General features: G+C 55.2%; 5 protein-coding genes across 5 annotated transcripts; 2 read left to right on the top strand and 3 right to left on the bottom strand.

Annotated features, from left to right (window-relative positions):
- Window positions 1-292: 292 nt before the first annotated feature.
- On the top strand, window positions 293-1,950 carry GCG54_00000136 (Beclin-1-like protein B; the record flags this gene model as incomplete). The annotated part of the gene is made up of 2 exons (XM_045400279.1): window positions 293-506; window positions 560-1,950. Coding segments are annotated over 2 exons (1,605 nt in total), but the record flags the coding sequence as incomplete, so codon positions are not given.
- An 884-nt stretch (window positions 1,951-2,834) lies between these two features.
- Window positions 2,835-5,333, top strand: GCG54_00000135 (uncharacterized protein; the record flags this gene model as incomplete). The annotated part of the gene is made up of 3 exons (XM_045400278.1): window positions 2,835-3,018; window positions 3,071-4,044; window positions 4,101-5,333. The coding sequence occupies 3 exons, from the start codon at window positions 2,835-2,837 to the stop codon at window positions 5,331-5,333; spliced, it is 2,391 nt and encodes a 796-aa protein (XP_045265928.1).
- Window positions 5,334-5,672: 339 nt separating this feature from the next.
- On the bottom strand, window positions 5,673-6,416 carry GCG54_00000134 (uncharacterized protein; the record flags this gene model as incomplete). The annotated part of the gene is made up of 1 exon (XM_045400277.1): window positions 5,673-6,416. The coding sequence occupies one exon, from the start codon at window positions 6,414-6,416 to the stop codon at window positions 5,673-5,675; it is 744 nt and encodes a 247-aa protein (XP_045265927.1).
- Window positions 6,417-6,880: 464 nt separating this feature from the next.
- On the bottom strand, window positions 6,881-7,402 carry GCG54_00000133 (uncharacterized protein; the record flags this gene model as incomplete). The annotated part of the gene is made up of 1 exon (XM_045400276.1): window positions 6,881-7,402. The coding sequence occupies one exon, from the start codon at window positions 7,400-7,402 to the stop codon at window positions 6,881-6,883; it is 522 nt and encodes a 173-aa protein (XP_045265926.1).
- Window positions 7,403-8,227: 825 nt separating this feature from the next.
- On the bottom strand, window positions 8,228-12,961 carry GCG54_00000132 (ATP-dependent bile acid permease; the record flags this gene model as incomplete). The annotated part of the gene is made up of 2 exons (XM_045400275.1): window positions 8,228-8,788; window positions 8,837-12,961. 2 exons carry the CDS (start codon window positions 12,959-12,961, stop codon window positions 8,228-8,230), a joined length of 4,686 nt encoding a protein of 1,561 aa, XP_045265925.1.
- Window positions 12,962-13,977: the final 1,016 nt, after the last annotated feature.

The raw sequence follows: 13,977 nt of genomic DNA, 5'->3' as shown, positions 1-13,977 counted from the left end.
GGGCATCCAAAGGCGATGATAATAAGGTCGGCCAACATCAACTTGTTGACCCTGAGATTGAAAGACGCGGTGGCAGGCGGCGCACGGACTCTTGAAGCTCTCGCGTAAAGTGGAAGGGCACGGACCACGTGGGGTGGTGCGGTTGCCAGGGAGGACCGCTGTGACTGTCCCTGACTTGCAGCGACTCTAAAAGAAATTAGCGTGACATTGAGACAGAGCCCCCTAGAACGGACCAGGACACCGCTGGAGTCAGCTGCGCCCCTCCACTGAGCCTTTCTAAAGTTCACCAGACCGACTGCGTGCCTACCGACGCCCGATTACATCACCAGACCTTGAACATCCTCAACCTACCAACTACCTCCCGCCGCCGAACACCTGCCACCTACACCGCGAGTCGCGCAAGCATGCGCGCAACGATACGATGTACTGCCAAAAGTGTCGCACACCCCTCAAGCTCGACAGCTCCCTTGAGGACCTGAATCCCGCCGCATACGATCTCCTAGTCGGTCCGTGCAAGCTTCAGATTCCTCGTGTCGCGGTGCCTAGCTAACCGTTACAGCTTCCTCTTCGCAAACGTCCCCCAAAAAGTCGCACTTCTCACGAATCCCACACTCCCAAGACAGCCAGAGAAAGGCACTTTACGACAAGGTGTCCCAAAATGCTGCTTCAGCAACCTTCAAGCGCCACGGCAGTGGCCCGTCGGGCTCGGCGCAAAAAGACTCGACAATGTCATTCATCTACCTGACCGAGTCCCAAGTCGCGCAGCCCGTGCTTTCGAGACCAGAACCCCAACCAACGAACCCGAAGTCAAATAAAGGAGGCAAGGCTGGTGCAAAAGGCCAGGAAGAACCAACCAGTAAAGCACATGAGGTGGAACGCATCAATAAGCTATTCGAGATTCTATCCGCAAGATCCGATATCGACCACCCTGTCTGCGTGGAATGTACGGACATGCTGGTGGAGGGTCTGCAGAAAAAGCTCGAGGGTGCGGCGAGAGAGCGCGACGCCTACGTAGGGTTTCTGAAGCAAGTTCAAAGCGATCAACCCAGCGAGGAGGAGGTAAAAGCGCAAGAGGAGGCACTTAAGCAGGCAAAGCAGGCCGAGTCCGAAGCGATGGCGGAACTCTTGCGCTTGGAGAAGGAGAAGGCGGCGGTGGACGCCGAAATTGTTGCTCTGGAGGAAGAAGCACAGCAACTCGATCGGGAGGAGGAACAGTTCTGGCGCGAGCGCAACACCTTTGCGATGAAGCTGGCTGACTTCCAGAACGAGCGCGACAGCATCAACTCCAAATTCGACAACGACGCCCAACTACTGGAGAAGCTGCAGCGGTCAAACGTCTACAATGATACCTTCTGCATCAGTCACGACGGCACTTTTGCTACGATCAACGGCTTGAGACTGGGTAGGACCTCTAGCAAGCCTGTGGATTGGCCCGAGATCAATGCCGCATGGGGGCATGCTTTGCTGTTGCTCGTCACCGTAGCCGACAAGCTTGGCTACAAATTCGACGGCTTTGAACCGCAGCCCATGGGAAGCACCTCCAAGATTGTTCGATATGAGCTGCCCTCACCCGCTGCCAGCCGTCTAGGTTCTCATCGCAACGCCCCACCTCCAGCACCGAAAAAGCATGTTCTGGAGCTCTTTTCCGCCGGAGACCTGCCTCTCGGCTTGACATTCATGCACCGCAAGTTCGATAACGCCATGGTCGCCTTTCTTGAACTTGTGCGACAGCTCGGTGCCTTTGTCCACAGGCAGACCGCAGCAGACGGCCATCCGCTTAGTTTACCTTACAAGATTGAGGGTGACAAGATCATGGACGTCAGCATCAAGCTGGGAATGACCCAAGACGACGGCTGGACCAAGGCCTGCAAGCTGACACTGACATGTTGCAAGTTTCTGCTGGCGCACGCTAGTAACGTGAACACAACAGCAAGAAATGCCAACAACTAAGTGTGACGCTCACTACCTTCTGCATTTTCTTCCAAGGATACGATATCTCGGCGTTTGGCTCATGGCGGGAATAGAATAGCGTAGGGTGTCTGAGGCGTTCCAGGATACCTTTTCGATGGTTGGCATATCTTGGGAAGTAGTGCATACCGTGTAACCCAGGAAGCAGGCTACTACCGTTCCTCTTAGGTAGGCGAATATCAAGTCCTATCTCACAGTCGCTTGCACTTGCGGCCTGCAGCCTTGATGAAACATTCTGCACTTTGCAAATCTGCAGTTCTCCAGGGCCTTGAACCAAGGCATTTCGAAGAGCATCTCTCTCCACGAAAGTACACGTGATTCGGCGCTAGTCTCAACGTTACAGTCTTACTGCTTCTACACTTCAGTCAGCCCAGCGTTCAACCTGACGTCCCGATTGGAGACTGCGGCCTATCTACTAGGCAGCAGAGCGCCTCGCGAACCACCACAGGCCCGGCTGCCTTGCCGTCGCACACCTCAAATCGCTCTTTATGCGAGTCTAAAACAACTGCACACTGATCTTCCAATCACTCAACATGAGGCCGGAGTCATCGATTCGAGGCGGGGTATGCTCGCCCTACTTCTGCACCAATGACACGGCGATCAAGAAGCGTGGTACTTCGGAATAATCGACACTCAGCTCGCTGCTGTACCGATGTTACTTGAGCCGCATTAGGCCGCAAGGCATTGTAGCTCATTAGTGGCCTCCGAATCCTCCTCTTATGTAGGCTTTCCATCCCCTTCGTCCTCCTATTGTTCGTTTCTTTCCAGGCTTGTTCAGTTCCTACTTCAAAACGCATCGCCCAACATGATCGGCCGAGGTGACAGGGTAAGGCTCTACTCAATCACGCACAATATATGTTGCTAACATGAGAAAGACCATCGACGACGAGACCGGCTCCACGGTCAGCTACGAAGAGGTCGCTTTCCGACGCGTCTCACCTCCTAGCGACGACAACTCTCTGGTTGTCCAGCAAAAGCCAGCACCCAAGCCGACCCCTGACGTGTTGTACGTGCTGCAACATGTCAGCCTTGGCGGCAAGGTCATAGAAAGTATGTAGCACTATGATATTGTCCCACGAATCTCGCTGACCCAACTGTCAAGGCCGAGAGAGCGATGTCCCGTTCAAGGAGATCCCAGACTATGGCGCGAGGGACGGCGAGAGCACGGCCAAGCGAGACGTTGAACCAGTCCTCGAGATCGTGACCAAGATCTCGGCCTATACCGGCGGGAGCAGGACTGTTCATTATCGCCGCATGCCCCCTCCGCGCCCGCCTCCCGTCTTCGACGACGATGATGACTATGTGTCGTATGACTCCGACAGTAGTGATGATGATGTTCCGGGAAAGTTGACGGTAGAGCGCACCCGCATGATCATTCACTCTCCGCACCTCATCAATGCTCTGAGAGCGACCGTGGCCTACTACCCCAACATCAACCTCCTCGGAGACACTGTCAAGATAGACGCGCCGTACCGCGCCGTCGTCCATCATCGTGATGCTCTGACAAAATACAAGTTCCACCAGCCAGCTCACCACTCTTCCGAGTACGCTCGCACCACAGCTGAGCACATTGACGTTCTCCTCAACTTCATCGAAAAGACCGTCGGTGAATCCATCCGCAAGGAGGAAGAACGGTACGCTCGCAGCACCCCCGTTGCGACGTTTGAGAACTACTGGATGGCGCTCAAGCCGGGCGAGATCGTCTACGTGAACAACGAGGACGTCTGGCAGCCCCTCATCGTCAGCAGTCTGAGCCAGGAGACGACCTCGTCTGGACATAGACGCCAGTGGATGGTGGCCTGCTGGCTGCTCGAGATGGGCAACAGCAAGATGGTCCGCAAGATGGTGCAGTACAAGCTGCCCTCGTGGCCCGGCGAGCAGGTCATCCACTCCCTGGATGTGATGCCGGCTCGCTTCTACCCCGACGCGCCCGAGAAGATGCTCGAGAAGCAGATCAAGTTGGGCAAGCTGTACTGGGAACTCCTCCAGCGACCGACTTACATGGAATATGACGGCTTACTGGTGCAGTCCGCTAGCTCGCGTGCTGGGCCTGCCTTCCGCGAGCCATCAGGCTACGTAAGTCGCTTCTCACTCCCCTCAGTCAGTGGAACATGTGACTAATATCTACTTAGATGACTGGACGAGTTATTTGCGATGCTGAGGGCTTCAATAGGTTCGCCATGCACTCTCCCGAGAACCGCCATCACCGCTCGCGTAGACCTGCTGGGCTCCCTCCTGGCCAGGGCCCACCACCAGAGCAAGACCACCTCCCTCATTTCCTCCCACGTTGTGGTTGCAAGGCATGTGCCGACTCCAAAGACCAAGAGGAGCAAGGAACCTATGCAGTCTTCGACAATGTCTACCCTACCAAGTCCGCCGCTCCAACCAGCGACCTCTTCTACATTGCGTGCATCAAGGTCATCCCCGCCTTTCTCCTCGGCGAGCGCCACTGGGGCCACTTGAACCTCGAGCACCTCAAGCCCGTCGTCACGGACCGCGAGGCCTTCAAGTATCTCGTCCTCGACGACGAGATCAAGTTGACGGTCAAGGCTCTCATCGGCAAGTTCGCGACCACCGACTCGGGCAGAGTCTCCCCTTGGGGCAACGACTTCGTCAAGAACAAGGGCGAGGGCCGCATCTTCCTCCTCCACGGCGCGCCCGGCGTCGGCAAGACCTGCACCGCCGAGTGCGTTGCCGAGCTCACCAACCGGCCCCTCATCTCCCTCACCTCGGGCGACCTGAGTGTGAACTCGCATGCCGTGGAGAACAACCTCTCCTACTTCCTCGAGCTCGGCCAGCGCTTCGGCGCGCTCGTGCTGCTCGACGAAGCCGACGTCTACCTCGAGCGCCGCCGCGCCAAGGACATTGCCCGCAACGGCCTCGTCTCCGTCTTTCTGCGCGCGCTTGAGTACTACCGCGGCGTGCTCTTTTTGACGACGAACCGCGTCCAGGCTTTTGATGCGGCCTTTACGTCAAGGATTCACGTCGCGCTGCACTACAAGAACCTGACGGACCTCGACCGCGAGCGCATCTGGGCCAACAACTTTGAGAGGCTCGATCGAGACTCCAGCGGGCGCGTCCGTGTTGCGGCCGCAGCGAGGGACTATGCTTGGGAGTCGCGGGATGTGAGGTTGTTGAGGTGGAATGGCAGGGAGATTAGGAATGCGCTGCAGACTGCGCTCGCCCTCGCCGAAAGCGATGCTGCTGAGGGTGGAAGTGAGCGGATCACCGTCACTGACAAGCATCTTCGGGCCGTTGTTAAGATGAGTCGCGGATTCAGGGACTATCTCCGGAGTGGAAATGTCTACGATGGCGAGAGCGAGCTTGACGCCGAAGAGGAGGACGAGGATATTTACTCTGACTAGTCGACTTGTTATAGGTGGTCTGTAGGATGATACTCTTTTTTGCTTGGGCTTTCATGACGGCATTTGGGTTACGATGTATGAACAGATTGATGACTTTCTTTTGTTGGCATGGAGAGATTTGGTACCAGGGACTTTGACGGCCTGCCTCATGTGCGAGGCTCAATGATACACACTCATTTACCAAGACTTCATCGCTAGAAATTAGCCGTATGGTCATTCTGAAAGGCTTGCGGGCCCGCAGCTGGTGAAAACTATTGTGAAAATGCGATGGAGGAGGCAAGATGGCATCCTCCATAGCTAAATTTCTACGAAGACTGGCTCCATCCCGGCATATAAAAGTCAGGAAGGATTTTCTTTCCTGAGCATATGCCTAAAAATATACCGTCCCCAACGGTTGTCGCCCTGTCGACCACCTGGAGCCCACTCGTCCAGGTCATACTCGTTCCTCCCAACCTCCTCAAACCCAACCTTTGCGTACATACCATAACTTGAAGGTGAGGCATGGATCCAGCATGCGAGACCCTCGTAGTCAATTTTCTCAAGTCCCGCCTGGATCAGCTTCGTCGCAATCCCCCGTCGCTGATAAGCCGGATCCGTGGCAAGACCCTGCAACACCGCGTACCTCTTCCCCTTCATGTACTTCTCCTCGATGGGCACTCTCTCCTTGTACATGAGGCCTCCCAGAGCCCGAGCCGGGTCCTCCTTTTGCGGTTCCTGTTCCTTCTCCACCGCTGATTCCTCCGGTCCCTCCGCCTTATCCACGCTGCTGCTGCCGTCCTTTGACTCTGCCTTGTAAACAGCTTCCCACTCTCCAGTGTCGTCTTTCACTTGCCAACAAGACCATCCCAGAACCCGACCGCTTGCGTCGGTCGCTTTCATGAAACTGGTGTATGGAGCAGAGATCCAGCCCTCGATGGCTTTGCGCATGAGCTTCTCGTGGGCGTCGTCGGCGCGGCCGAGGAGCATCAGGTTCGAGAACTGGTCCGTCTTGAAGGCGGCGGTGTGCACTCTGACGAGGTCATCGACATCGCCGGGTGCGACATAGTGAAGGGTGAAGTCGACGCTGCTGGCTTGAGCGCTCATCTTGATGACTTGACGTGAAGGTTTTTGATGCCTCTGGGAGGAAGGTGGATATGTGAGATGGGGGGATGAGAAGCAGAGTGAAGGCCTGCCTGTAGAAGCATGGTTGGTCGTTCAAAGGGACTTTTGACACTGATAATGGGCAAGATATGAGAGCGGGGACAAATCCAGGCTAACGCATTCAGGATGGTGGTCAATGGATATGTAGCTGTGCCTTTTTGAATTCAATGCTGCCTAATTCAGTTCCATCATCATCACAGCTCTCAGTCATGTCCACGTACACGACAAAGTATGTAATGAAATTTTATTAACAAATACTAATTCCGCTCGTGAGGCGAGATCACCACTGATCAATCCCAAGTCATGTATTGTACAACATAGAAAAACGAAGCAGAGTTTCATAAACAGACCACACTTTGCACACACACTCACACTCTCACCTCCTCATAAACAACACCACACAGCCCTCAGTAGAACAAATACGTCAACCCCAGCGCCAATATCGGCACACTCGTGATGAAATGCGCCTTGGCCTTGGCCCTGCCCACCTCGATTTCCTTCTTCGAGCTCTCGGTCTTGACGCTCTTGACATACTCCCAAATCACAAACGCGCCGCTGAGCCCGACGCCCGTACCCAGCGTGAGCACGATGCCCACGCACCGGCGCACCGCCTCCCTTGCGGCCGGCGACGCGCGGCACGCCTCGGAGAACTGGGCGTAAAGCAGCAGCCCCAGGATGCTCGCCGACATGTGCAGGTTGCGCGCGCCCTTGACCTTGATGAGGGCGTGGTGGAAGGCGTCGAACTGCGCCGGCGAGACGGACGCGCGCGAGGGCGGGATGAGGCCGAAGTTGCCAGCGCCGGTCTCGGGCTGCGTGAGGTTCATGAGGCCGTCGCCGGCGCCGAGGAGCGCGAGGAGCCCGGTGAAGAGGGGCAGCGCGGCGGGTTTCCAGAGGGTGTGGAAAGGACTCGTGGGGCTGATGGACGTCATGGTTTCTTTTGTTTAGTTTATTTAATGAGAGTATATGTTTTGGTCGCTGGGAGGGTCGTGTTTACGCTTCCAGTGTGCTGTAAGGTAAGATGGGAGGGTCCGGAAGTGAGATGCCGGTGAAGCGCGGTGCGTGACTCGTTTGTAGCGAGTGGTGATGATGGACAGAGGGTGGCTCAGGTATTGTTGTTGATTTTGCGTGTTGTTGCCTGGACGTTGGATTAAGCCGCTTTCTGAGACGACGACCCAAAGCCAATCACGTGTAGGATATAAACAGGAGGTTCGAGGCTAGTTCAAGCCACTCTGACGTTCTCCCGTCTTAGACACGGATCGCTAGCGAGACGCCTTTGAACTATCTTCCTCCTGCGTGGAATGGGCACTAAGAGATACACGTGATTTAGCTCGTTCACTGTTGTTGCGTCCACCTTAGCATAGCTGAGCTCGCGAACTTCGCAAGATTGTAGATTTATATTGTGCTCCTTTTGTGTATTAGAGGCTATCAAACGATTGGATGCTTGTTCTAAATGCCACAAGACAGAAAATCGATGTAAGGTCATACAACAGTGTCAGGAAACCGTGCGCTTCAATCACTTGACAATAACGTGAATGTTGAGAAACCAAAGTCTCTTGTGTCTTCGCATTCCAATCAAGGACTTGTTCTATAAACCCGGCTTTTGTGCCACTTTTGTACTAATCAAACGAAAAATAGAGATGCTCCAACACAATACAGCGAAACAAAAAACGCTCCCAGCGAGCATTGCGTTTCCGGCGATCTTTAAGCCTGGGCTTTCTCGTAATCGATACTATCCAATCCGCTGCAATGAAACTCTAACCAAAAATGATATTCTTCAACTTCTCCTTCTCACCACTCTCCTCGCACATCCCACGGAACACACCGCCCTCCTTGTCCCAAAGCTCCTTCGGTGAGCCGAACTCGGCGACCGAGCCGTCGCTGAGTACCAAGATGCGGTCAAAGTCAGCAATCGTGCTAAGACGGTGGGCAATGACGATAAGCGTTGAGTCGTTGAACTCCTCGCGAATGGATCGTTGAATGAGTGCATCAGTGTTCATGTCGACAGCAGAGGTGGCCTCATCGAGGACCATGACCTTGGGACGAGAGACGATGGCGCGAGCAAGGCAGAGGAGTTGGCGCTGGCCCTGGGAAAGGTTGCCGCCACCTTCGGAGATGGCCGAGTTGAGGTTGCGGAAGACGTTGACGTTCTTGGCTCCGTTGAGTGAGGGCGTGGCGCTGCTGGAGGGTTCGCCAGGGGTCGAGGGTGACGAGTCGACGAGGTGCACGCGCTGAAGAGAGTCGCGCAGTTCAATATCGGTCTGGTTATCAAATGGATCCAGGTTGGAGCGGACGGTGCCAGAGAAAAGAACGGGGTCCTGATTTTTGTTAGTCTCTGTGTCTTAGGAGAGTCAAGTTCATCTTACCTGAGGAATGATGGCCAATCGGGATCGAAGGTCGTGAAGCCTGATCTTGGAAATGTCCACGCCATCGACATGAATGCTTCCGGACTTGGCCTCCAAGAAACGGAACAGCGCCAAGGTCAAGGACGACTTTCCAGCTCCTGTACGACCAACTACGCCGATTCTCTCGTTTTGCTTGACGCTGAAGGTAAGACCCTTCAGCACGGGCGACAAGTCCTCGGCGTAGCTCACAACAAGATCTTTGACCTCCACGCGACCCTCAGTTGGCCAGGTCGCAGGGGGCTCAACACCACCTTGGTCTTCGGTCTTGAGGTCGGAGTACTCAACCACACGCTCGGCTGCGTTCATGTCGAGCTCAATGTTGGCATAGTGTCGAATGGACCAGACGATAGCTTGAGAGAACTCCAGCGCGAAGGAAAGAGTGAAACCGGCGAGCGAGGCACTCATGTACGGGCTGCCAAGAACAACAAGACCGACAGCAGTAGAGAACAGAGCGCCGATGAGAGACATGCGCCAGCCCATCCATCGGTTGAACAGCCACAAGTACCACGATGCCATCCCGTAGTCATCCAGCCTCGTGTACATGGCGTCAACGTAAGTCTGCGCCTTGTCAGCTCCACGAATGGTCATCATACCAGTCAGAGTGGAACCGAAAAGATCAAAGATGGGGGACTTGACGGTGCTCTCAAGTCGCTTCGCGGGTCTGGCGCCGGCCAGGTAGCGCCTGCCGATCCAAATGGCAATGGACAGAAGCACAACAGCCAAGGGAATGATCATGGGAGAGACCGAGAACGCCGTAATGCAAATTCCAATGACGCTGAGAATGGCACCGAAAACACCAGAAAGATCCATGCCGAGTCTGTTGTCAATGACGTTAAAGTCGGCAGTGAAACGGTTGAGAATGCGGCCGGTGGGTACGGTATCGAGCCATCGCAGCGGTGTGCGGAGAACAGTCCTAGTGATACCCTTGAACATGCTCTGACTGGCCTTGTAGCTCATACAGAAGAAGTAGAAGAAGCGACCGGTTCCCAGAATGGCAGAGAAGGCGGAAATTCCGACGTAGATACCCAGGTAGAAGTAAAAATCGTCATTCTCGGATTGAATGCGGGCGAACCCTGAAGGCGCAGCGTGCGGGGCATGGAGAGAACTGTCCTGGAGAGTGTAGGCATAAGCATGCTGGTGCACAGTCGCGAGTGTGTTGAGGCTTTGCTCTTCGTAGTGACCGGTCCAAAGACGCAACCACCAGGAACGGGCGATAACGACGCCCTGGTAGAGAGCAAAGAGGAAGAAACCAAAGCCCCACCAAGGCCAGCCACCACTCTGGCTAAGATAGGCGGCGTAGACATGCTTCTTGATGGCACCCTGCTCGCGAGATTCGTCTTCGACAAATTGACGGGTAGCCTTTGAGGGGATCTTCTTAAGGACTCCGCCATCGCCGTTGAGTTCAGCAACCTCGGGCGCATCGACGTCAGATGCTTCCTCCGAGTTGACGGCCGTGGCGGCTTCCTCATCAGCTATCTCCTGGGCAGACTGCTCATGACTCTTGATCAACTGCAGCGTTCCATCTTCATCCAGATCAGACTTGAAGCCAGAGTGTTGAACGGTTCCGTCTCCAAGCTCAACGATGAACTTGGTCTTTGGCTCAACAAGAGCGACATGGTGCGTGACAAGAATACGAGTGCGCCCCTTGCAGAGCTCGCCGGTCAAGCATTTCTCGTAGATGTGGCGACCGACGTGGGCGTCAACCGCGCTGAAGATATCGTCCAAAACAAGAATGCCGGCGCGGGAGTAGATGGCTCTAGCCAGGGTAAGTCGCCACTTCTGACCGCCACTGAGGTTGATGCCGTTGGCTCCCAACTCGGTCTTATCTCCATCCGAAAGCATTTCCAGATCCTTCCTCAGGGCGCATGCATCAATAGTCTTGTTGTACCGTTCCTCGTCCAAAGGAAGCCCGAAGAGAATATTCTTCTTCAAGGTGGCATTCTCAATCCAGGGGATCTGACCAACAAAAGAGATGCTCTCAGGGATGATCCAGTTGTCGCGGTTGGCCTTGTCGTCGTGGCGCTCTTTCAGGGAAGGGGGCTTGGGTGCGTAAATTGCGCCAGACAGAAGATCAGATTCGCCCAACAGAGCCGCCAGGATCAGACTCTTTCCGGTACCCGTCTTGCCAGAAATGACAGACAGCTCCCCAGCAGGGAAAGTAACGTCGACGTTTCGCAGGATGAAGCGATCCTCGTCCTTGGTCTCCTCATCAACCGGCCATGCGATTGAAGCGTTCTCAAAGGCAACGTCGGGACCATTAGTGACGGTTTGGGTCTTTTCGGGTCCATTGAGGTAGTCCTGCATTCGCTTGATGGAAACATTTGCATCGATGACATCCGTTATAAGCTCGGGAATGACAGCCAAGGTAACCTCGAGGTTCTTGAAGACACCAATACTGACAAAGGCGACCGAGGGAATAAGGTTGCCGTTGATCAAGGCGTAGACTGCGAGTGAGACGGCGGCCAAGGCGATGGGGCTGGTGATCCACATGCCAAAGAGCACAGTGTCACCCTTGAACACTTGCCAGATAGCACCGAGCTCCTTCTCACGCATATCGAGGATTCGCTTTTCCCACTGAGGTTCCAGCGCGGAGAACTTGATTTGACGCATGCCGACGAGCGCCTCGTTGACAACAGCGAGCTTCTGGTCTCTGATCTTCATCAGCTTGTCTTGCGCCCTCGAATAAATCTTGGCGTAAGTAAAGTTGATGGGGAGGAGAACAGCCCAGGCCAAAAGACCGGCGCCCAGAGGTCCCCATCCAAGCAAGTAAACGAGAAACCAAATGGCAACCGCCAGCTTCGCCGTACTACTAGGGAAGAGGAACTGGAAGGCAGCAAAGTCGGAAACGCGCTTGGCATCGACACCGATCAAATTGATAATGGCCTGGCGGGACTTGAGAACACTGTCATCTTCGGCGTCCTCGTCGTCGTCCTTCTTGTCCTTCTTGTCATCACCATTGGCCTCGCCATCCTTGGACTCTTCGTCGGTCTTGGAGGCTGCCTTCACGTTTTTGCGGCGCATGGACTTCTCAAAAATAAGGGCCGAGAGGGCGCCACGGAGAGGAATGCACAATTCCGCCCAGGAGAGCCAAAACATACAGGCTTCAACCCAAGCATCAGCGAGAATGGCCAGTCCGAGCCAAAAAACCAAGATCCAGACGTCCGCGGAGAGCGGCTCACCCGGGCGCCTCTTCTCCAAGGCAGTAAGAATCTGCAGGGTAACGAACGACGGAGCCATGCTCAAAAACGACTTAGACAGAGCAATGGTCCATTGAACGGCCAGAGGCACGCGGTACGCCCAAATGATGGACCACCAAAGATTTCCGCCCTCCTTGAAGTTGTACCCCTTCCACGTCTTAGCCGAGTCGCCAGAACGCGTCCAGTGGTCTGGCTTGGGAAGATCGTCGACCTCGAGGTCGCCCTTTTTGGTGGCGTCGTCGAGCAAGCCATTGCACCAGCCCCAAGTGTAGCGGCTGTATGCGCTGACGGTAGCCAGGCGATCAACTACTTTGCCGTCGAAGAAAACGTCCGGTCTCCTGGGGAGAAAGAGGCCGGTAACAGTGAGAGCCACAGAAGCGACCAGACCACCAATCTTGAGACCGAAAGACACCGGGTTGCTCTCCAAGAGATGACCGAAAACTTCCGTGTTTTGCAAGACCTGGACGGCGGAGAAGACGAGGCCGGAGAACCAGATCAGCAATCCGAGGTTGTAGGCGTGAACCGAGTCGTTAGATGCGGCGAGAGAGACGGATTGCAGTGCCAGCAGAGCCCAGATACCGGTGGAAAGCCATTCTGCTATGAACAGCTTGTCGTAATGGCCGGTGTGGAGCGAGAGGGTAGCTAATGTGGAGTTGGCGACGGAGAGAGCGAGTCCAGCAAATGCGAATAAGTTGATAAAAGTCTTGGGCCAGCGGTTCGAAAACGCTGCAGAGGCCTCAGGTGTGCTTTTTCCGTCCTTGTCCTCGTAAAAGTGATCCTTAGGCTTGCGGGAACGAAGTTGGAAACCTGTGAGGGCCGGAACCGAAGTAAGAGCAACGAGGCCCAAAGCAGCCCCGACCTCAATTAACAGGAGCGTCTCATCTTGCATGTTGACTCCCACGAGGAGGTTTGGGACCGCCGGGAGTTGTCTCAAGAAGTGTTGTCGAGAGACTAAGGCAGAGACGTGCGCCGTCTGTTGGGTGAGGGACGTTGAAAGGTTTTTAAGAGTGGTGGCGGTCGGAAGGCAACCTCGTCAATTGCGGAAGAGAAGACTGGAAACGGGCGAGAGGTCCACAGTGAAGTCGGGGTGGTTTGTAAGCGCTTGCCGGCGAGGGCGACTTCCCATTCGGCAAAGCCCCGTTTAGTGAGGTGTGGTGCGGTGTTGTTGAAGCTAAGGTAACCCCGGGAAAGAGGTCCACGAAGCTGTCGGCCGGTTGGGTCCTCCTGGATTTCACCGGATGGCGGGCCGCTGCTGGAAACACGAACTGATTCCACGTCTCACCGTATCCCGATCGGTACAGGTCGAGGTTGTCAAGACTGAAGAGCAGGTGCTTGAAATCGAATGCACCTGCACCCAGCACGCGTCGGAAATAAGATGGGAGAGGCACCGTTGACAGGCCGTGGGGGGTGGTTGGTCGCTGCGTTCGGTTTGGTGGGCGCCGAGACGGAGCCGGTGGCGTCGCGGCAAGGTTCGTTTCGTGACGTGACTGACTGACTGACGTCTGTCTCTGTTTCTGTTTCTGTCTCTTCCAGGTTGTTGTTGCCGACGTTGTCCGTTGTTGCGAGCACTTTTGCCTCTGTACTTGCAGTCGGGGACGGGACGGCGGGCAAGCCAAGCTTCGATCAGAAAGCGATGGCACACCGGGGAGAGTGACGATGGGGCGAATGGGAAGCAAGGACAGGCCAAGCCAAGCCAAGATCGAGACTTAGATCGGACTACAGAGGTCAAGTCAAGCCTTTCCCAGGCCTAGCTAGCTAATCGTAATAGTAAGGCACGCAAGTAACCGTTTGAATCACCAGATCCAGGCAGGTCCAAGGAAGGAACAGCAGCAAACGGCGCCTGAGGTTTGGAGAGAAGGAAGGAATCAGGAATCAACCAGCAAGAGGAGCCGCTTACCACCAATG

Source organism: Colletotrichum gloeosporioides (genome assembly GCF_011800055.1).
Source record: "Colletotrichum gloeosporioides strain Lc1 chromosome Unknown consensus_33, whole genome shotgun sequence".
Taxonomy (NCBI): Eukaryota; Fungi; Ascomycota; class Sordariomycetes; order Glomerellales; family Glomerellaceae; genus Colletotrichum; species Colletotrichum gloeosporioides.
This window is presented reverse-complemented; position numbering and strand designations above follow the sequence as displayed.